This window comes from Brachionichthys hirsutus, unplaced genomic scaffold, assembly GCF_040956055.1.
Source record: "Brachionichthys hirsutus isolate HB-005 unplaced genomic scaffold, CSIRO-AGI_Bhir_v1 contig_224, whole genome shotgun sequence".
NCBI classification, from domain to species: Eukaryota; Metazoa; Chordata; class Actinopteri; order Lophiiformes; family Brachionichthyidae; genus Brachionichthys; species Brachionichthys hirsutus.
In genome coordinates, this window is record NW_027180534.1 from 27,201 (window position 1) to 51,764 (window position 24,564).

The 24,564-nt window shown below is 41.0% G+C and overlaps 1 protein-coding gene across 1 annotated transcript in view; it reads right to left on the reverse strand.

The window, feature by feature from the left end:
- LOC137915861 (RNA-binding protein 20-like) overlaps nucleotides 1–23,325 on the reverse strand; it is a 28,097-nt gene extending 4,772 nt beyond the window's left edge. Inside the window, exons 1-9 of the mRNA XM_068758979.1 lie at nucleotides 23,204–23,325; nucleotides 8,593–9,613; nucleotides 8,286–8,350; nucleotides 8,039–8,148; nucleotides 6,965–7,065; nucleotides 1,829–1,975; nucleotides 1,036–1,167; nucleotides 870–949; nucleotides 73–760 (exon numbers count right to left, since the gene is read on the reverse strand). Of these exons, the coding sequence (XP_068615080.1) occupies nucleotides 73–760; nucleotides 870–949; nucleotides 1,036–1,167; nucleotides 1,829–1,975; nucleotides 6,965–7,065; nucleotides 8,039–8,148; nucleotides 8,286–8,350; nucleotides 8,593–9,613; nucleotides 23,204–23,325 (2,466 nt within the window). The remainder of the gene's footprint in view (nucleotides 1–72; nucleotides 761–869; nucleotides 950–1,035; nucleotides 1,168–1,828; nucleotides 1,976–6,964; nucleotides 7,066–8,038; nucleotides 8,149–8,285; nucleotides 8,351–8,592; nucleotides 9,614–23,203) is intronic.
- Nucleotides 23,326–24,564: the final 1,239 nt, after the last annotated feature.

The window sequence follows — 24,564 nt, forward strand, 5'->3', positions numbered from 1 at the left end:
CTTGGCATTTAAAATGATGAATTCCGTAAAGCAGGAATGCAACGATGGCGTCTATTTATGGAAATGACTTGCGGTGTTTCCAGTAGCATCTTGCTTCTCGTGTCTTTCTGCTGTGGTGAGACTCTTGCTTGTCTTCCTGCTCTTGCCCCGGCTTGGTGAACTCGTTCTCTTGTTCTCTGGTCTTCTGTGAAGTGCCTCCGCCGTCCTGCCGAACTCCGGATGCCTCGGCCTACTGTGGTAATCGCTGCTATCCCTCCTCTTGATCTTCGGATCGTGCCTTTGGTATGGAGGTCTGGGTAGCTTCTCTGACTTGAATGTCTGTTCCTTCATGTAGAAGTCTTCCTCCGTGTTTCTGTAAGAGAGAAAGCCTTTAGGGCTTCCCTGTGGGTGCCGGTCTCTGTTGCCTCTTATCACATCACTTCCTCCCCCGCCCCCTCGCTCATCTGTAGATCTTGAGTTGACATGATTTAAAGGTTTCTGGTAAGTCTTCTGACGCTCAGCTGACCTTCCATTCGGCCAGTCGTCATCCATCCCTTTCCTCCATCGGTCATCTCTTTCCCGTTCATCGTTGCCTCTTCTTGATGACCAATCCCAAGGGCCCGGGCGAGGCCCTGTGCCGTTACTACCTCTCTCTGGGCCCCTACAAGCTGCTCCCTGGGGGCTGGGGGCTGAGCTACATGACGTAAAGCTGGGGCTGTGGGATTGAGAGCTCAGAGCGTGAGTGATGGGGCTGCGGGAGCGGGGTCTATCTGGGATGTAGCTGGAAGCAGATGAGAGGTAACATACTGTGATTCTAAGCCTTTACTTTGTGTTTTTTAATCAGTCATTCAGGTGAAGTCTATATTTAATTGAAATACAAGTTCTCTTACTGTTCAAGGTCTTGCATGTCATCCCTTCCTCGATGTGAGCTGATATCCTGGATGATCGACTGAACATCTTTACCTGGTTTCTACACACAAAAAGGAATCTGAAGATTCATAATTGCGTAGCACAATTTTCATCTTGCTTTTTTTAATATTTGTTCTCCATTCTTACCTTAAGTTGCAACTCCTTGTACCTCTTGGACATCCGTATAAGAAGTTTTTGATTGTTAATAACAGCAGGAGTAAGTTGGTAATATTGAACCATGGCCTGAGCTGCTTCATTATAAGCCATCTCCAAAAAGGCCTAATGGGGGGGAAGAAAATCAATTACAAAAATGTTGTCTTGATAATTATATTGCTTTTATTACTCAATGAGTTCATACACGAGCTAGTCAGACCATAATGCAAAGCCACTCTGTAAACAACCCCATGATTTTTGGAAGAAATTATTTAGCTGGAAGCTAAATAATTATTTTTTATTTTTCACACGCATTTCGGTTCTATAATGTACTTAAGTTGATTCTAAATGGTCATCTAGGGTTTTATTCAATAAATTATATTGAATAAATTAAAAACATGGATGAAAGAAAAAGATTGTTGTGCTGTTGGTCGTCGTAAAAATGCACAGGATAGCCTTTCCATAGTTTCATTTCTTATTATGGACTTCACCTCGCCACCACCAGATACTGAAAAAGATACCACACTTCCTCCTGCTGTGCATTTCTCAGCAGAGGAAAGGCATTCTGGGATTTCTTTTTTTTTTACTGACATGTAAAGACAGCATTCTGGAGCGTTGGTACACAGGTCAACACACGACTCATCACTCCAGTGATTTTGACTTTTGATAGCTGATGAAATGATAGAAGGGTTTGACATAATAGCCCCACTCTTCAACCACTTTGCCATAAATATCACAGAGAAAAATAATATGTTGTCACAAATAATGAGCATTGATTTCATCGTACCTGATGGGTAGAGCGCATGAGGATGTAGTTTGTGACCTTGCCAAATGGTAGTCCCAGGTTGATGACATCATTCTCTGTGCAGCTGCCTTCAGGGAGGTTGCAGATGTGAATGACGCGGCCTACTGTGGCCTTTCTGGGTGGAAATGACTGCAAATAATAATAATAATAAATAAAACGATCGGTATGCCATCAGGACTATTGTTTTAAATATTGTACATAGCTGTGGTGTAAGTCTTTTAAACAACTAAAAACAGCAAATAAAAATTTGAGTCAATACCAAACCATTCAAACTTCATTCTATTCATTCATGTATTCTGTAATGGGTTGACAGGACTTCTGAACCCAGCTGTTGTTTTGGGTAAGGAATCACATAGGTAAACATACAACATAACGCATTCATGTGATCTTGATCAGCTCTGAAGCGATTTCTTCAACATTTATGTAATATTACACAGGACATTGTGTCATGTCTCCTCCTTGATAAAGCCAAAGAGCACATTTCATTGCATATTTTAATAGATTTTTGGCAATAGTGCATCAATGGAAAGGAGCATTTTTACATTTGACTATAGAGACTTGTTAGCTGATTGTCCCCACAGTTGATGCACATTTGACACAAACCCTAACCGGATTGTATTCCGACTAGGAAATCCATTGTTCTTCTGGGGGGATTTCAACACTCACATGGGCAGTGACAGTGAGACCTGGACGGGGGTGATTGGGATGAGCGGCCTCCCCGATTTGAACACAAGTGGTGTACTTTTATTGGACTTCTGCGCTTGCGCTCATCACAGTTTGTCCACAACAAACACCTCGTTCAAGCACAGGGATGTCCACAAGTGCACATGGCACCAGGAAACGCAAGGGATCGACTTTATTGTCTTGTCATTGGGCCTTTGGTTGCGTGTCTTGGATGCTCGGGTGAAGAGAGGGGCAGAACTGTCAACTGATCACTGCCTGGTGGTGAGTCGGATCCACCGGCAGGGTTGGCGTCCAGACAGACTCGGCAGACCAAAACGTGTTTTGAGGGTCTGTTGGGAACATTTAGCAGAGCCATCTGTCAGTGCGGTCTTCAACTCCCATCCGGGAGAACTTCGTGCTGAAGAAGGAGTCTTATCGAGTCTTTACTCATTGGACTCCTGAGGCAGCTGACAGGTATCAGCAGGCCAAGTTCACCGATGCCCAAGTGATTGTGGAAGCAAAAACTTGGCACCATTTGTGCTTGATGTGTTCGCTTTTCCCACATTCAAAAGTCTCATGTGAGCACATTTTCTCAAAAGTAAATGTAATTAAAATCAAGAGACTTTAAATGGACTTAGACACACTTCGGAGTGTCTGACAAATAGCTTGTGGATGCGCAAAATCCACACCAACAAGGACGATATTGCGTTTGTCCAGCCAGAAACAGCAACCAACCGTTACAAGAAAACGTCCACCACACCTACAGCAGAGGAGGGAACTTTCATTTCCACCATATAAAACAACCGTCGCTGTGGTACAACTGATACACGAGACCTGGCTAGGACATCACACATATGGTGAATGTGTGTATGAGTTCCATTTCCAAACAACTATGTATGTTCTTAAGAAAAAACAAGTGAAACAAATGTGTTCTATTTTTGGCAAATTGTGCACCAGGTGTAAAGTAAAAAAACAATCTTAATGTCTCCCCAAACAACTTATTTAAGCATATTGCATTCTCAAATGTAAAATCAAAACCATCCAATGGGCATACGTACCATTTGACACCTCATGTTCCACAAAATAAAGAGTAGTATCAAACTTAGCTTGTCGTATTCTGGAGTCTTATTTCTGCAACCATTATGCTGCAACTGCAGTTTTCCAGTGCCCACCCTCCTCCTCCTGCTTCTCTGGCTCATAGACCTGACAGACAGTTCCATGTGTGGGACAGTCTGGTGTCCTAATTCCACTTCGGACTAACAGCCAGGTTTTTACCGGGACTATGTTCAGGAAAACCCCTTGATTGTTTTTATTGTAAATGAAGTGAAAATGGAGAATTCATACTTTCCTTTAAAATGTCTTTTGGAAGATGAATAAGAATTAAAATACTTTAAAGTCTTTACTGATTCCTGGGGAACATTTGGTTCATTGCAGCTCCTTCAGGCAAGGGGGTGAAATACTACTGTTACTCTGTTCATATGATAAAATAAGGGTGACAAAGAAAAAATTATATTTTCTGAACAGTAAGCAAGCATAATTTTAAATTTAAGGATGATATGTTTGTTATCATCTCTAAGTATCAACAAAATGTAAATCATATTGTACTCTAAACAGACCAAGGAGTAAAAGTCTTGTGAATATAGTATAATTTATAGTTCTAATTTAAGCTTAAATTCAGCAATGTTTCCCTTTATGTTTCCTAAGCGCCTACTTAGAAAATATGCACCTTTCACTCCAGATTGCAGTCACCTGAGGTTAGGGATTTACCTACCATAATGTGTTCTGTTGTCCTCTGTTGTTAAATACATCCCAGTCTCATCGTCACTATGACCTACTGAACTAAGCGTAAAGGATAAACATCCATTTCACCCAGTGCTTTTTTTATATCTCACTGACAGCATGCTGACCGTCATTAGCTGGAATCACCCCTAAGGACTTGTCTGTTTATTTGTGCAAAGTAGGATCCATGTTGGGGGATCCAAGGAGATGATCAGTCTGGTTTCACAGTTTCTCCCCCACGTTCCACTGCAGAGCTCTCACACGTTGATCCCACAGATAGCGTTACCAGTGTCTTGCCAATCTGAAACTTTACACTTGGTGCCCAGGGGTGTGACCTGGAAGCCTTTATGGTCCGTGCTCCTAAAAGCAGTTAGCAGTAATCCTGTGTTTATCTCCATATGAGCTGGGCTATCACATGAAGCCACTGTGTTACTGCAAGCTGGGCTGCTGAACAATAGGACTAATGCGTATGTGCAAGCAACTATGTGCATATTTTTTACATATGCAACAAAGAAGTGAACAATTATTTTTTCTTCATTGTGATCACAAAGTCAATGGATTTGTCTCTTTCGCTTTTAATTTCGGTTGATTTCAAAAAATCGATTCCTACAAACTACTGTATATCTGTAAGATTCTTATTACATGCTTACAATTTAGCATTGGTCTCGGTCTCTGTGTGTTTGTTTGTGTGTGCTCTCTATTAACCGAGGGTTCAGAACCAATAAAATCTGTTCTGCTTATGCAGGCGTTTGTTTATAGGAACTAATGCTTTAAAAGGTTGCTCTGGCAATAAGAACAACAACAAACGCCTAACAGAGTTGTGGACATTTGTTGGATTGGAACAGCTCTTAATTAATCATGTGAATCTTTATTCTTAGATCCTAAACACCTCAGACACGTCGCCAGCACATTGCCGGGGCCACAGAGACAGAAAAACCCACATGCAGGACAGACAAATACGCACAGACAGGACTCAAACCCGGTGCCGTCTTGCTGTGACTTGACTGCGCCACCCGCTATGCCACCGTGCCATCCTAAGGGTATGCATTTCACAATGAAATGATAAGAGCTGCCAAGATATATCCCCAAGAGATCAGAACTGCAGCACAAACGCATGTATACAGTGCACAAATCTGCAGGATTATGCTGCATATCTGTTTACAGACAGGTGCTTCTGCACTGCACACATGTTCTTGCCCACTGACTGTTGAAAGCTGTGCACGTCGTCTCAGATTAAAGTTTTCTTCGGGTTTGTGGGGGGGGGGGGGGGGGGGGTAGTTTTCACCTCCCCTACCATCTGCACCGTGCCATTCAAGATACCTAATTTTACAACTGAAGCCTGTCAGCAGCTGCAGTTTTGCAGCCCTGCGCAATAGCAAATGATTTTTGAGCCGGCACGCTGACTAAATGGCAGCAAGAAAAGAGAAATGAGCTCTGCAAGTCTTCACAAATTGGAGCTGAAAACAAAACAAACAAATAAAACAAATATGACATTGAAAAATTAGATTATATTAGCAATCCATCCATTTTCTTGTAGAAGAGACAACCTCGATTGTCCTGTCGACAGCAGGGTCAAGGGTCAAGGGTCTGCTGGAGCAGGGTCCGCTTTCCGGAGGGACAAAAGGCGGGATACACCCCGGCCAAGACCCCAGCCTATGGAAGTCATACAGACAGGCTCACACTCACAGAAAATTTGGTGTGACCAATTCACCTAAGACGCACGCAAAAAAAAATAATCCAGAATTCAGTCCACATTCTGGAAGTGGGAGGATGCCCGGACAACCCGGAGAGAGAACATGCAAACACCCACACAGAAAGGAATCAAACCCAGAACCTTCTTGCTGTGAGGTAACACCCGGACACCAACTGCCCCACCACGCCGCGTCTTTGTTACATTTGAAAGTCAAGTACAAAGTATTTCTTTGAGTGTAAATATAATATGAGCATGCAGTGTATTGTAAACCTTGGCCTTGTGTAGATAGCTGCTTTAGATATGAAGGAGAGACATGGAAAGATCCGACAATACATCCATCCAGCCATCCATCCATCCATCTACTTGTAGATGAAGCAATCGCACTCGTCTTCAGTCACTTATCCACTCTGCTTATCACGGGTGCAGACTATAATCATAAAGTATAAATAATTGCAAACATTCTATCCAACATCATCTTCAATATAGAATCTGTTTTGTTGTACCCAGGGGCTTGACAATCATTAAGTTGTACAAGCAGGATATATAAACTGTCAAAACAAAGTTTCGAGCCAGTGATGTAATTGCCTGGCTATCCAGCTGAGTCGAAATGACTTATCAAGCCCAGACAAAGCTGTTGATCCCTCGCAGCTGTCAACAAGGGGATTCGAGTCCATTCCTGACACAATACAGCATCAGGGCCCTTTCAATATGCCTTTTATGCACTTCTTCCTCCACTAAGTTTCAGAAATACTGTATACAAAATAATGCAATTTAATGTTTTGCAGCTGATAAAATGTTATAAAATATAATTATCAGTCTGGAAATATTACTAAGTGTCAAAGACATATCAACTTAGTGGTAAAGATAAAATCATTAATGGTTATTTGACCATTCTTTCTGTCATAATATATATTTTTACAGTCTGAAGGCAAGTCATTCTAATCTTGCAAAAATAAAAAATAAAATCCATACATTATTCTGACCTTTAGGTCTGGCTGGCTTGAGGGAAATCCAGTGTCTGACATAGAATAAGTCTTCATGGCTGCAGCTGGTAAGTAGGCGGTATTGACTCCAGTGGATACATCTGTGGAAATAGTTTGAAACTTGGATTTGAAATAAGAAAAAGACAAATTTGCTGACTTTCATGGCTCAATTTCATAAATATATATGAGAAACCTTTAATTTCACTTTTTTCTTTACAATTATAAGCATTTGAAAAAAAGCACTATGATGTAAAAATACAGTACAAAACGAGCCTCAGTGTTGCCCCTGATATCGGTTCATTCTGGTGATTCTGTGATCCATCCAATTTCTCGCAGGTTCTAATCTTTAACCAGGAGTTTATTCCAGCAATGTGTTGACATTTGCAAGATGAAGACTTTAAACTACAAACTTGGGAAGGATATAGAAATACAGTTGTCTTTTTGTGTAGATAAATATTGACTGACTACTGCACAACACAACTGATGGTCCCAACACAAAGAAAATCCACAAATGAACCTTGACAAGGCACACCTGAAAACCATTTCAGGTGAGTACATCATGGAGCTCATTGAGAGGAGGCCAAGGGTTTGCAAAGCTGTCATCCAAGCCCGTGGCCCACGGGGCGGATAACGCAGCTGCGGGCGAGACGATTGAGGTCGTCTAGTCTCCATGAATGAGGATGGACATTTAAGAGTTCTTTCACAATGTTGTGTTTAATAATTCGATATATCTTGCTTCATAATTCGGATATATTCATTTTGTAACTATAGTGTGGAAAGTAATAATAAAGAAAAGCCATTGAATGAGGAGTGTGGAACATTTTTAACTGGCAGTAGTCACCAAAGCAAGATTTGTGTTCGTCCTATTGTCTCCTATATTTGGAATTCAAAACGCTTATTTTAACAGCACATATAAATGCATTGAACTGTCAAGCTCTAAAAACACACTCCCTCATACCCTCCCATAACGGCATAGATAATCCCTCACCTTCGACTATCATTCCATGATATATATTCCAATTTTCAAAAATGCACCACTCATAACAACTTGAGGCAGCCGGTGTGTTATCGTACCTTGACTTGCAGCAGAGTATACCATCGAGGTGGTTCCTGCAGTGGTTAAACCTCCATCAGAAGGCCCGCTGACAGTGAAGTGAACAGCTCCGCCTGATACTGCTGCAGCGCTGCAACAATCACAGATCGCTGATTTTAGGACAATAAAATTCTAATTATCCCAACGCTAAAGGGACACTTGGATAAAATCGACAAAGCTAAGACTGAACTGTGTTACCAGTTCTTTTTAGAAATAGAGATAACTCACCTTTCCTGTGTGTAGAACATTCGGTTCTGCAAGTGTAGTTTTCCCTTCACATGCTGGTCCCAGTCCTATAAACACACACGCACGCCATCCAAACAGTGACTCAAACGACTTGGATAGACAAAACATTGTATATATATATATTACAAGATTGAATTGCATCCAGCTCAAGTCCCACTTTGCGACATTTAGATCATGTTATTTAGTTCCAGAGTTTCAATAGCTAGTTATGTGTACGCAACAAAACTAGCAGCTCTTCCTTCTGCTTATTTTCACGCATGCATTAATATTGCCGTGCGCTGTATTTCACCTTGAGGTTATAGACCTTCTTGTCACAGATGCTACATTGGTGTGGCAGTTGAGTGGGCGTGACCGCATGGTAATCATTGGCTTGGTAAGGCTGGAGTATCTTGGTGCCTGACGAGGTTTCCTCACTTCCATGCTGTGTTGGGTAGAGTCCAAATCCCTGCGTGCCACTTGGAACAAAAGAGGAAACCCCAGTGCTTGGATTGAATTTGGGATCAGGGGTAGGTTCCTCAGGATTATACAGTTCCATCTGGGTCCGAATTGACTGCCCAGCTGCTGCCCACCCAGTGGCAGTGTTAGATGCCATGTCCACCTTTCCGGCATGATTTAAATGAGAGCGGCCTTTCTCTGTGGAGTTATAAACGTTCACGTTCTTCTCATTGACACTGAACCGTGTTTGTTGCCCCAGCACATCATGCCCATTGAAGTCCCTCTGAAAGCCAACGTTGTTTGGGTTTTGTGCCTGAGAGTTCATCACTGAATATTGACCATCAGCAGTCGTGACTGACGGTCCAGAAGATGCCCCGCCTAAGTTGCTCTGAAGATGTCTCTCGGTGTCAGATGCGTAAATGGACCCTGACCTTTTACCATAATCTGTCGAGTGCTGGCCCAGTATACCTTCTCCACCCGGGTGGTTCAGTCTCACATTCCCTGGGTTTTGGTTGAATCCCCCACCCACCAAGGGCCCCAAGGTTGAATTTGAAGGTGGGAAACCTAGCACTCCCGTGGGGAAGGCGCTCTGAGGAGTCATGGTGGAAGTCCGAGGCTGATTGAACAATGACTGGGACATGGCAACATTGGAAAGAACCTGATTGAGAACATTGGCGGCAGTGGCTGTATTGCCTCCCTGAGCCAGCTTTAGGCGATGGAGAGTAAGCTGAGCCTGGAGCTGTGCAAGTTGAAAACTGGCCGGGGTCAGGAGGAGCTGCTGGTTCTGCTGAAGCCCCGCCTGCACACTGCCCGCCAACGGGGCCCCCAACTGGATTCCAGCCTTATTATTGTTGTCCACAGGAACTGCACTGATGCTATTGTGGATAAACAAAAGATCACACGTCACACTCAATCAGAAATCTCAAAGGAGAAGTGCATTTGCATTTTTCTGACCATCATGTCCTTATCGGTAGAATTAGCAGTTATAGTTTTGTATAGCATATAGTTCAGTATCTTGTTCAGCATCCTATATTTTACGTTATGTTATTGCTGTGCTGGTACCTTTTAAAAAGTTAGATTGCACATACAGAGACAGACTGTAGAAAAGGGCTGTAGCCGCCTGAAGGGCTTGAAGAGACATAATAAAAATGAATGCAACTGAATCTTGCTGAGGATTATCACCTTAAGGTTCCTTTTCTGAGTAGCTGTAAAATGTTTTTTTAACTACATTGCCACATCGTAAACTCATATCATATCACAATCATCACTCACACTTTGAGAGAGTTATAAATTATCATGCTATAGACACGTGGTCCTGAAATCACACCTCTGAAATCACGCCTCAAGGCAGTAATGACACTTTCGAGATAACTGAAAAAGCATATGGCTGACGAAATTCTAAATGTTTAGATATTGCATTCATGAAGTAATGGTTTGGATTATAGAATTTCAGAATATTTCAGTTCAACATCATTGCAGGTTTTACTCAGCACAAGCCTTCAACTTGATTGCTTCAAATTTTACTGACCAAAACATTTAGTTTATAGTGCAACTGTCAATATTAAATCTCTCGCTATAACAATTTGAAATGTGACAGTTGGGCACAGTTTCTCTGCTGATTGGCCTCACTCTTTATTGAGCAGCATGCTGGTAGAGAGATACACTTACATCATTCCAGCTTATGACTCAAAGCTATAAATACTAGCGTTGCCCTCTGCCATCACACACGCAGCCTTTGACTAATATGGACTCCTGGGTAACAAGCACAGTGTGCTGGACACTCCAGACGAAGAGGGGGGGGGGAGGTGTCCTGTTAATTGTAACCAGGTGCAGAAGGGAAGTAGCACACATAGCATGGAATTAATGAGGATGAGACTGATATTGTGAAGAAGTCGTAAACACTGTGGGTTTAGCCCACATAGCCACACCCACAGGACACAGCCTACTGCCACAGGGTAGAAACAGGTTAGCCTTTGCATATTTACATTTCAGCACTTTTACAAAATACATAAATTAATGAATCCTTTCTTGTGTTTGTGTTTACCACAAACAACAATAGAGCACAAACACAAGTCTTTCAGTGCATGGAAAAGCGGACGCCACTAGCGCAGCGTTATAATAGCAATTTTGTTGTCATCAAATATCAAATTTGTACAAGTAAATATCTATTTGTATTTCTGTTCCAATGTTTCACAATTAATGAAAATATAAAGCAAGGAAACAAATAAGGAAAACGTTAAATGTTTTGTTTTTTTAATGACTCCAGTACGACGTCACCTGGTCGGTACAATAAAGGTACAATATCAAAATCTATGTTAAGATATATGACATATCGTAAGATATGTGCCTCTTTTGCTAAGCTAATTCTGGCTAATCGTGGTTTTTCCATGATGAAGTGACACAATAAAATATGATGGTAGGTCCAGCAAACTGTATCTGATCTGGAAGACAAATTAATTTGGAAAGTGTAAGTGTAACTGTAAGTCATATTGCTTGTAAACAACAACAACAACAACAACAACAACAAAAATACAAAACTCAAAAGCTCACAGGTCTGTGGTCATAAGCATCATGTTCTGGGTCAGCCCACAAAGGCTGATCAACAGGAAGAAACAAATTATAGGATGGATTCAAATCTAGTCCAGCTCCAGAATAACCCTCCACTGACACCAGCACTCTGCAGCTGCAACAAAGGTGGCCATCAGTTCTGCCTCTGTGTGGATCCAATCAGCAACACAGCTGACATGACTTACGCCTACACACTACTACATGCATACTATACTATATTACGCTATTACAGGATGTAACAAGGAACACACCGACCTTGACGAGACATGGAGTCTGAGGTCCACGTTGCAGATCAGACTCTAAACCCCAACACTGAGCTGACTTGTACCCAGAAACAGAGACCAATGTATCTCTCTGCCCTCCAACATGATGACTAATGTTAGTACATACATGTGCATGAGCATAAAAATAGTGCCAGTGAACTTCAACGTATGTGAGAGAGGATGCTTCACTCTGTTAATGACGGGCCGGACAGAGGGGACGCTGATGAAAGCTGTGTGTGTGTGTGTGTGTGTGTGTGTGTCAGTAGACCAAAACAGGAGGGATATATTTACAGAAGAAGGCTTGGAGTAATATCTGCCATCCCAAAGATTGCTGACCCGAAAAGTAAGAGATATTTCAAGCACTAGTCTCAGGTATATAATAATACAGTGAGGTTAATCAATGAGCCAAATAACTCTTCTGCATGACTGATTTTATGCACCACTTGAATCTTGATTAAAGTTGAAAATATAAATAAGACCATTTGTTCATTTTCTGTAACCATTAATCTTTTATAGTTCTATTATCAGATTTCAGCATCTCAATTGAGTACTTTACCCAAACACAGGAGCACTGATCACACATAGATGTGGGGAAAATCTTTTGATCCAAAGTGGCTGGAAACAGACAGCCAGAAACCTAACATACTGAGAGGTCCCCTGGATAAAAACTATAATAAAAAAATAACTTTTTGCCCATTTTAATCTATTAAAATAAACATATTTACATTGAAAAAAGTTTGGATTTTGTGTTTATTTGCATTATTTGTTCAAATTCTACAGAATATGCAGCAACTCGGAAAAGGCTCATATTCCTTTTAATTTACGAAGCACTTTTACTCAAGCCACTAGGTGGCGCCATATATTTCCATAATGGCCCCAGGGGGTTTGAAAAGGATAAGCCTTCCCTTTGACACCAGCAATTTATATACTGTGACTTATAACATAACGTGACCAATCTCTGCACACAGACGGCTAAAGAACAACATTAGACCCATATAGAGCCATCTAATCTACGCACGGCGTCTTAGGTATATATTAGGAAAGAACAAGTTCCACAGGCTGTTAATAACAATTAATTATATCATTTAACAACTATGTGAGATCATTGTGTTAAGGATACTGAAGAATTCATTAATCATGTTTATTGTGAGAATGTCCAAATGTTGATGTGACTACATCTCTAGAAGGATGCTGAGGATGGAACTGCCAGGGAACAGGGCTCGAGGTCGACCCAGGAGACGATACATGGGGGATGGGGGACGTAATGAGGGAGGACATGAGAGTGGCTGGTGTTGGGGAGGACGATGCAAAGGACAGGGTGAAGTGGAGAAGGTTGATTTGCTGTGGCGACCCCTCACGGGACGAGCCGTAAAAGAGGAAGTCCAAATGTTGATGTTCAAAATCGTGTTTTCACTGCTTTTTCTCAGGCAGATTCTCACATAGCAAGCAAAGAGTCAGGGTTTGCTTTTTGATCATTATTTTAGGGTTTGGTTTTTGATCATTATTTTGTCGGTTGTGCTCCTGGTATTTCCTTGCATTTGTTTTCTCTCTCTCTCTCTCTCTCTCTCTCGGCGGAGGGCGGGTCGGCTGAACGGAGCAGACACACCCGTGACCCAATGTACCATCACCAGACTGCTTCAAATTTTGGCTCACCTGATTACTAGTCACTGGATTATTGCTATTGCCTCCCATGCCTGACCTGCATTGTCTATTACGCCATCCAGGGCAAGAAACAATGTCCGGATGAAACTCCAACTTGGGCCCATAATTGTTCTCGTGTTGGTATAATTAGATTATCATGAACACGAACACTTGAAAAATGCTTTCAGAACAGATGAAATGACATCTCTGTTAATATCCTCGGCTGGAGCGCCTCAGACACCCGTTATTTTCAACGTGTCCATGCGAGGCCCATCAACTTCTGACACATGATTCAAGAGGACACCCGGTAACCTTTACACATCCCAATATGGGATAAGCAGTTACTAACATTCCAGGGCCTTAATTTAACTTTTCAACAAATCAGACACGTGTCTGTGGGTTGCATGCTTTGTCAAACCATGTCTCATCATGCCGTGAGACATGGTTCGACGAAGCATGTCTCACATTTGGCAAAGTTACAAACAGGGGTGTTTCCATGATTTATGGCATCGCAGCAATGGAGCAGCAAGGTCTGCCCTCTCACCGCCACATTAAGGACAGTGAAGAGGGGCTTTGAGTTATACCGTGTTTCTCTGATGATGCAATAAAATGGATAAAAATGGGCCGATTGATGCAAGCGATCAGTCCTTTTGTTTTATGACTTGATATTAGAACAATTGTGAGGCAACTGGAACGACATCGCAACCCGGCCTCGGCCTATAAGCCCATTTGATCACATGCCTGACATGAGGTCACTAACCGAGTGACATGCAACTCAAACCTCAAGAGGCTTAGCCTGGAGAAACATTTTTCTCTACTTCTCTCATAGTAGCTGCAGGTGATCACGTTTCAACCATTAGTGCAGACTGACTCAGGACAAAGAGAAAACTCTGGACACGACAGCTGTCTCCCAACTGTTCCAGCAAATCCTTCTCCGAGCAGGAAAACTGCAATTAGTTGTTAGAGTTCTGCTGACATTATTCCCAAATGAGGACTTCAGGGGGTGATCCGTTTGGGGGCTCTAGGCCGGAAATAAAATAGCTCTGAAACCTTCATAATAATAAATAAATGAGTAAAAAGAATCAATCAAACAATGAAAGGAAAGGAAAAAGCACATTGTGCATGTTTTTTTTGCATGACTAAAGATGTGCCACCTTTTCTAAAGCAGTAAAGCTTTCAAAAGTAAACTATCAACCCTCACCCATTATTTCTGTCAAAATTCTTTAGTCTAAATAAATCAAAGACAAATAAAACCCCGCCCCCAGCTTCCTGAGACCTGCTGACATCGTGTGCAGCTGGATGCTGAGAATTGAGCCCAAGAGAGAGTCTACAAGCAGCTAGCTTGGACTTTGGACAGATCGACGTCAGAATTCCATCAAGATTGAAAAAGAAAGACGGGGACCACCCGGTGAATATTATGAATCTGAACGTGCAGCAGAAAATGGCTTTTGCCAAAGTAGCCAAGTGTTCAACAGAAAAACCTTCTTTTTATTTTTTATAAATCCTTAATATTGTGTAAAAGTCAATATAGTTTGATTATAGAAATATTTGCCAGAATACAGGAAGTGTTACAAGACGTGAAGTAATATGAAGTGAGGGACAAGATTATGTCGGCTTTGACAACTGAGCCTGACCAGCCTTTTTTTTTTTTTATTGTGGCTCCAAAATAGTTATTTATAGTTGTTGCTCAAGGGTAGGCAGTAAATTTATTTCTCACTAGCAGCTGCTGTACCGTCCAATGACACGTCAACGTCCAAACTAATTAGTTAAATACAAAACTGTAGTTCCAAATAGAAATATAAACAGAGGATTACATTTTTCACACAGCTATCGATTTGTTCTTTTAAGGAATAACTATGGAATATAGTAAGGAAAACCAAATCCCCCCACAGTGGTCAGCAACTTTACAGCTATACTGGTGTACATTGTGATGATTCACACAAGCAGGAGCACATGCTGGCATGTCTGGCAGTAGCAGGGAGGGCTCAATAAGCGTCGTTCAAAGAAGCCGCCGGCCTCACACGCTGCTCAAATAGCCATTAGAACAAGTTACACAAACACTGAAAGTGGGTGAACTCGGCAACGTTTTCCAAAAGCTGCTCGAAATTACAAATAAACAAAAAGGGCAAGTGGAAAAAGAAAAAACGTTGCAACAAGAAACCCCAGGGCAAGTGAAAAATCCTCCTAAATCCTGTGGACAGAATGGGTTGGCTGCGCTCTGGAGTAATGACCATCTAGGGGTTCGTCTTGGAGTCCGGTCACTGAAGCGAGTACGAGCTTGTAAAACAGGCACGATGAAATGAAGCTCGTCCTTTTGTCTTCAATCAGCTTTCATTATGAATATCATTCTAAAAGAAAGAATGTTTCAACATAGCATCCCAGGGGAAAGGTAAAAAAAAATTACATGGTAGGATCTCACTTATGCGCCCATAACGTTTTCTGGGGGCATTATATATAACTTATTTCAATAAGACCATCTGAAATGGAGAAGTTTCATTGTCAGTTTAATGTCTGCAATCAGAACTGGCAAATGAACAGTGCAAAGGAAGAACGGTTTGACAGCTTGACTAATTTCACAATGAGGATCTCAGCGGCTTCTGAGCTCGTGCATGTAGACCAACACAAAAACACAAATGCAAAGTCATTTATTTCATGTCCACTCACTCGCTGCCGCTAACATGCATCTCAAAACCGGCATTTCCAGGAGTGCAGAAGGGAAACCTGACGGGGAGGATGGAAGAGCTAAAGCAGCAGAGAGTGATGGTATGGGAACAATCACACAAGGAAAAGAAGCAAGTAAATCAAAGAGTTTTGGCCAGAATGTCTCTCCGGACTCTGTAATCAATGTAATCAAAATAGCAACTAGAAAAGCACTCAGAGAGCGCAGACCTCTGACAAGCAAGCACATTTTGAAGCTCCATTGACTGCATTGTTAACAAAAATTTCAAACTGATCCAGAATCCAGGATCTCTTCTGGATTGTCACCAAAATGTAATAATCTGTTCCTGGTAACATTCACCGGTGAAAATTTCCTCAACTGAGGTAGCAATACAGCCAAATAAATGTTCTTCATTTCATTCATTTCATTTCAAGCCACTTACAAAGTTAAGAGGAACTGAAATAATATATGAGTATTAATAAAATATAAATATGTGACTCATATTTGTCTCATGTTTGTTTGCTTGTCAAACATTTCTCTGTTTGAAACATGCTTTGAACAGTTTTTCATAGATAAAAAAACAACAACTGTGTTATTCCATTTTGAGATGGAGTCGGGTTTGATTGTGGATCCTTCCCCATTGATTTGTATGCAAGGGGACCTTTCTTTTCAAATATTATGATAATGATAATTCAGGCAAAATATTATTATTTCATTATAAAGTCTTGCAGAACTCCTGACATTTCTCCACTATGTGTAATTGGAACCAGATCATGATCTGGATGTGAGAGATTAAAATATATTTGACGAGGGGGCGATCTGTATCAGGTCACAGTAGGGTAACAGAGAAGGAAAAGGCATGGCACCGTCACCAACATACAGATATAACGCAGATTCAGACACATTTAAATATATTTTATGTATTTGTCTAAGACTCTAAGGTAAGCACTTATAGAGAGACTAAAATACATTTATTTTATTTTGGATAAACTACTAAACTCATGGTTCCACATGCTAGCAGCAGATATCCAGGGAGGATAAATTATGCAGGAATACAGAATTAAGAAGGAGGAATATCCAAGTATACTGCAAAATCATACACACTCACACACACATTTCATTTCTTGTTTGCCATTTGTTATATAGCTTTTGGAAAGGACACACATACATTCTTTGTTACTTGGTTAAAGCACATTTTGTGTGTTAAAAAAGCTAAATAAAATAAAAATGCATAACTTTCCTAATGAAAGAACATAATACATAAAAGCCTTTTGTTGATTGAAAACAGACTACTGTATATCTTTTTTATATATCTTAGCAGAGTTAGAAGTCTAAAATATGTTTTTGTAATTATTTCACCTCAGAATTGTGGGTTTAATGGCAGCATTTTTTTCTTCTTGAAGTATCCTCAATGGCATGCTAAATTCATTCCACGAATCACTTCCATCATACGTTTCCGCGCCTTTATTTAATTTACTTAGCATTTTAGTGTGACTGACACATTATTTGACAAATGCGGAGAGTCTGTCTTTCAGATATGAGCGAGAGTATAACAGTAACAAACTGAAGCATTAGCCATGAGCTAAAGCAGTTAACCATCTGTGGAAATCGACCTGAGTCAAGTGACGGCAGCAAGTAATTGCCCCCCCCCCCACACAAACTGATGTGGGGGGGGGCGTAACTCACCATGAAGCTCCTGTGGGGAATGGAACCACCCCGTGCTTTTGCACAACTTCATGCAGCTACGGTGTCATGCTACAGATTTGTTTCAGAGATGAGATGAGATGAACTTTTTTAATGCCTATAAAGGGAATTAAAATTGACTGGCTTCACCTCTACCGTGTTCGTGTCACATCAGAATGATCAATTCTCATTTACGTCCAAGTTTAAATTGTAGAAAGACGGCGATCTTTCTAATTCCAAGTTTCCCTGTTATATGACATTAAAAAAACGTTCTACTATTCAGATAATGTCTAATTGGACTTCACATGAAGGATATTTCGGACGTCTTGTAGTTATCTACCATGTCACACGGTATCAGCAGCCTTCACAAGGCAGCGAGGCTGTCTCGCCTGTCAGCGACTCTATATGATCTCTGAGAGCCTCCTCGCTTCACCTCTGTCCTCCTCTGGCAGAAAACGGTCATACAATCAATAGCTACCTCGTCCATTCATTAACAATACAAAAGATTAGGTGAAAATGACCAATTAAAATGTCTATGCTGAATACTCCTCTATTAAACTTGAACTCTGACCTCAGTATTCCCGGTAAATACGCCTCCGAGTGAAACGGAGGTATGACTGGAGTCTGTATTAAATGTCCAGCAGTATCTTAATACCAACACACATCCCTAAACCACGTGTGATCAAAACTGGGTGTGCAGTGCTGATGTAGCTGCTCTACGTGTACGTGAAACCTGGAAGTCCGAACACGCTGCGTTCCCACCCAGTCAAGTCAGTTGGGTGATGCTGAAATGACAGAAAATCATTCAACTGTATAATCGTAAAAGAAATCAAGAGACCTATTGAATCCCTGATAAAAACTAGAATTGTTATAGCAATATAGTATTCCATTTTGCCCCGGTATATTCAGAATCCCTGCTTTATTTTAACTTTCCCGTATTTACATATTTCACCGCATTAATTTTCACAGTACGCCGCACTGGTTATAATGCATTTTATGTTCATCCTGGAATTCCAACCAAAACCTGAATATCCCTAACTTGTTTTGAGTAGTGTATTTAAAATGTAATTTGATGTACTCACTAGCTGTCTTAAGGCTTATATATATATTATATATATATAACTTCTGCACTCAAACTCAGAGCACATCCTGAATTTACAACCCACAGTGCCCTACTGTCATGTGCCTGTGTCTGTTTTTAGGCCAGCCTGCTTCCATATCTGTCGTAAATTCTTGAGTCAGCCCTGCTATTTTAAAGATAAGGAGGGATTGTATTAACAGAGATCACCGCCGCTCAGTAACAACAGTCGCTATAAGTCGTATATTTGTTTAAACACGAAAGCCCTGAAAATCTGTGCTGTTTTCAAATCAGGGGTTTCAAAGTCTGAATATGATACGAGACTCATGTGAAGTTTACGATGCTGTCAGGGTGTCACCGCTACGATGCCAAAGAGGGCAACGAGCCGACTGGCGACATGGCGCTCAACCGAGGATGGGGGGGTCGGCCCAAATAAAAATGTCAATGAAATTCACACGACATTAAAAAGAGGAGAATATTATTATAGTGCTCTTGTCTAAAACGCAATTAAATAATTTGGTCCTGTGTGAATGGGTTTGAGAACAGCCACAATGGGGGGGGGGGGGGGGGTCTGTCCTCGAGCAAAGCTGTAAAGCCATAAATAATTTCATACACAGACTGCATGACAACTAATTTCTCCTTGGTGGACAATTCTTTAATATTTCAATCCTTAATCCAGAGGCATGTTTCTTTAATTTGTCCATATGCAGGACAATTGTTTATTTTTTATATCCTTCTGTGACCATGCTGTGTATCTATGAGGCAGAGGTACAGTGAATTGCATTTCCTGTACTGCGGCCCTGTCACCATGGCGATGAAAGCAAAATGCCTTTGGAGTGAGAACACATGCTGCAATCTCCCCGGGCCTCAGCTGTCGGTGCCGGCGTGACAGAGCAGAGCTGAGTCGCTTCGGCGAACTTAAACCAGGAGGTGATTTCATGCAGAACCCCCGATTCCAAAAAAAGGTGGGATGCTGAGTAAAACATCAATGAAAACAGAAGGCGACCATTTACAAATATACTGACTGCTATTCACAGTATATGGGAATAAAGTATTTCTGAAGTCCAATATTGTCTGCTTTTACTAAATTAAGAGATCATCTAATACAGCGGTTTTTAAACTTCTCCACCAAAACCGACAAAATTACAACAATAACAGATGTCAAATAACAGCGAAGCAACGTGTGTGAGAATTTAGAAGTGGTGGATTGTAGTGAGGTTGTCTCCCCTGCTCGTCCCCCAAAAAATCTACCACTCAACAATTTCAGTGTTGTACTTTCTGTAATGTATATTGAAATTATTAGTATCAATGTCAATGCTATGCAGACTCAAATGAAATAAAATGTGAGTCTGAAATGCATTGAATTGTCCCTTATATGCACAAAATGCACACATACAGTATAACTCCACACACACACACATTATGCACTCAGAGAACACAAACCTCAGTAGATCATGCTCCTTCTTCCCACACTATTTTCTTTATTTTATATTAGGAGGCAATATATACAATAATTAAAACAGCACTTCAATATTTGTATTATTTCAATACAAGCCTTTGAGCATGCACTTTGTTCGGTTTGTACGAAGCTACCTTTAAAGGAGACATATGATACCCTTTTTTTCCACAAGTTAACGCAGTTCCCAAACACTTCTATGAAATATATGTGACAGTCTTCGGTCAAAATAGCAAACAGATGCTGCAGGACAGTGTCCGTCATTTCTGTATCAAACCGCTCTGCCAGAAACGCTCTAAACCAGGAAGCAAGAGTACGTTCATAGCGAGCACGCAACCATGGTAACTCACACAAAAAACGTTGTTGGCAATTTTCACCAGAACATTACCACAAAAGATAAACTTTATCTACTTCTTCGACTCCTGCAGGAGAGAGGAAGAGCAGGATGTGCGGTGCAATCAAGGGGAGAGTGTTTCTACACACACACACACACAATGCCTTCCAACTCGAAAAATGTAAACCTGTTTCCAAGACAACGCAACTCTGTGTGAGAAACGCACTTCATCAAAATGTCTGACTAATCTAATTATGAGAATGTGAATGACCCTCCACTACCACAGTGTCAAGTAAAATGAAACCCAGATGGCAAATACAAAGTGTTTTACACACTTCTGTACATTTACAGCATCCGTGCAGTTTTGAGGAGCATGGGTTGCGTATTCCGCCATTTTCCAGTCAATGTGTTATACTGTATAGCCAAATTCTGTAATCTTCTGTCATCATGAAAACAGTAACGTTTAGGCCTCTGAGGCTGCTGCCTGGCGCCATGCAACTGTCAGCCAGTTATTGTGAAGATTAGCCGCAGTCGCTGCTACGTGTCGATAGGACACATGGTTAAGGAGCTGATGGGGAGTATCAGTCAGGCGGCCAAAAATATACAATTAATGTACAACTGTGGGCAAAGGCAAAGAAAAAATATTTGATATACATTTTGTGGACATTTGTAATAAGTTCTGTACTAGAATGATTTCATGCATTACTGCTTAAAAGTATTTCTACTGAAGCGATGATTCATCTATTCTCTTGTAGTGTAGTGTGGATGATGTAAAGTTTTCTCCAAAAACTGCTGGAGATGGGGAAAAAATGAATGTTTTATTATTTTCGATTGTTGTAGATTGTGTTTGAAAATTACTACTGAAATCTCGTGTTGTACTTTATATATGTTTCATGTTGTGTGGCGGTGACGATTTGACGTTAAAACAACAGCAAACTTCATGCAAATTCATTTCAAAATACATTTCTCAGGATGCTATGATAACCAAACCTGTGTTGGTAATTTTTCAGACAATGTTGTCTACTCACGGGGTAAAAAAAACAAAAATCCGAAATGAAACAGACTTTGTCCAGCACGAGTACAAAAGCAACAACAAGAAGACGTCACAGAGCCGTCGAACATCCAGACAAACATTTGGGATGAGACACATGAGGAGTGAGAAAGAGCAGACAGACAGACAGACATGTGATGCCTGTACAATACCTGACCCACAACAAAGGACAACAACTGACTCTAGCTCAACTCAGAGACGTTCCTTTACTTGAGGCTTGGTCATGCACCAGTGCACCAATGAAGGGCAGGACAATGTTGCCTTGAGAATTTGTCCTGCTGTGAGATGCTGACAGAGAGACATAGAGGAAGCAGGTGTGAAAGAGGGGTGACGCGGGGAAAGTGAAATCGATAAATCAACGTGGGGATGAATGGCAGTGTGAAAATGAACTGTGAAAACTGTGAAGCACGTATAACTAATGTCTTTGGCCACAGTGAGAAGCTGTATCATAAGAATTACGATGAAATACGTGTTTGTTTTGTTTTTTGACTTTCACTTTCAAATGGTTTATATTCTCAACAGTCACGGGGTTAGCAAGTTCATGAACTGACAAATGCCCAAAGATCAGCCCTCTATTGGAAATAACAATAAATAGATCGTACCTTTTTAGTCAGTTGCTGCTTGACTGATTTTTTTTTTCCACCTGCAACACGTGTATTAAATTTTACTAAAAGGGGAAAAAAGTATGAACTTAAAGAATCTGTTGTTTAACTGAATTCAGAAACAACTTTCTATGAAATATGACGCAACACGTCTGATTTATAGATCTCATTTTCTGCTTTGCACCATGTGTTTGACTTTATTGCAAAGCACTTCCTTGTTTGGGATATTCTCAGACGTTTCTTAACAGCTGACACAAAATCTCAGAATGAATGCAGGATAGCAGGAAATCCTATATTCAATGACCATCTATCATAAGATGCAGACTAAAAATCCTTGTTTAGGCTCTTATAAGTTGTTCTAAATAATTCAGTGATGCACATTTATCCATCCATATAGAGCCATTTAATTTGTATAGCTTTTAATAACCACTTTTAAATTTTATTTAGCTTTTCCTAAAATTGTAACATAAGATTCAACTTTATTTCACCTTCGCCTTCATAAACAGCTGATTAGATCATGTGGCAGATTAAAATAAAATTAAAATTGTCCTAAAATAAGAAATTGTCAACAAAATAATTCTTTTCAACATTTCAACAAGATAGTTGCATTTTTAGACACAAAAAAACAGCAAACTAAATATTGACTTGCACAAAACACAAAAAATAAAATCGAGCGGCCTTGATTTAGTCTCAACCGTAAAGAAGAGGTAATTTTGTTCTTCTCTTTAATAAAACATTACTTCAAAAAGATGAGACCACTGAATATAACATCATACATACAGTATGTGAATTATTCTTACTATATATATAATTTTTTTTACATTTCATACTCTTATTTAAATCTATATTTTTACTTTTGGAATGTCGTTTAGTGTTTATACACTAATGAATGAAATATTAAATATGATGATTTGGAGAAACACAATGAGATTTTACTGCACAGCCTGGAAGAGTAGAGACTCAATTTATTTTTCATTAATACTTCCCATAAACGTCTTTTGGAGATCCTGCTGTAATCATGAATACTTGCAACTTGGAAGCAACCATTGGGTTTTTTGTTTTTAGCAATGTGAGCATTAGAAACATTTCTTTACCTTCTGATTAAGTGGCGAGCAGATTTGTTTTCTTACCTTTGTAAGAGTTCTCCCGACGTATCAGAGACGTATCGGCCAATTTGTCCTTTTCCTGGCATTTTTGCAAGCCCTCTATTGTCGCTGCCAGTGCAGTTTGTCCGATCCCAAGCTTGCTGCATGGCGAAACAAACTCCCCAGCACCACCTGCAGACTTAACACCCCTGACCCCCAAACACCGCCCACAAAAATAGCTTTCACAGTCAAAAGACAGCAAATTCAGATGAGTCAACTTTCTCTAGCCTGTTCTGTTCCCCAACAGAATGGGCAGATGAGAGAGACGCCGAGAGAGACAGCAGGTGTGGAAAGACTGGCAGTCCAGTATTTCAGCAGCGGCTCTTCCACCCAGATTCTCCTGACCGACAGCAACAAAGGAAATAAAAGAAGTCACTTCTCACCAGTGCTCTGTCCCTATAAACTGCACCAGACGCCCTCACAAGACATTCCTTCACTTCCTCGCTTGTGTCAGTGTCCAAAAAACAACAACATCAGAGCAGCACCTCTCCAAAGGGAAAAAGGACTTTGCCGGAGTAAAGTTTAAGAGGGAATAACAGACGAGGTGGGCTCAGGGGACAGCAGAAGGGTGGGATTGGTGGGTGGTGGGTGGTGGGGGGAGTTGAAAGGGACCAACTGGGTGTCCCCGCCTGGGGCAGCAAGGGGCAGCACCGCACGGCACAACAACAGGGACGAGCAAATCCTCCTGCCACCGCTGATTATCACCTCTACAGTCGCTCACAAACACTCACACGGTCCGGCCAGTGAAGGAACGCAGCGAGGCCCTGGGAATGCCATCGGTCAGTCAGTAGGTGTCGGGTCCAATTTAGATGCTGAGTCATTGGAGGGGGCCAAGCCAGTGCCAGATTGTTCACATTGTGCAATGGTCTGGCAGTCTGAGGTTTCACATCTGTCAGCCAAAAGGTGGGACATTTGGTAATGAATCATGACTTACGCTGAGTGAGGGGCCACATCGGCGATTGTCGAAAACCACAGCTCAATCCTTTAATTGTTGTCTGGATAAATGCTTTATTTTTAATCGATTTCGTCACGTTTTGTATTCTTCTGGACAGGATATTCTCATTGGAGGGCTTTGGGGCAACGCAATAGCCTTCAAGTATATCATAGTTGTATAACATTAGTTGGTGAGGATAAATTCATCCACTACTTGTACGGAACAGTTTAGTGCATAAATATGTAAATTTCCTTTTCTCAACTCTGAAAAAGGAGAAAACACAGAGACCTAAGTTCTCCAACTTGACAAGTGCATGAAATATTAAAGTGTAGATTTATTCCGAGTGTAATGATATAGTTACTGAAGGAGAACACTGGTCTGTTTGACATATCATGGAGGATTACTAAAGAGT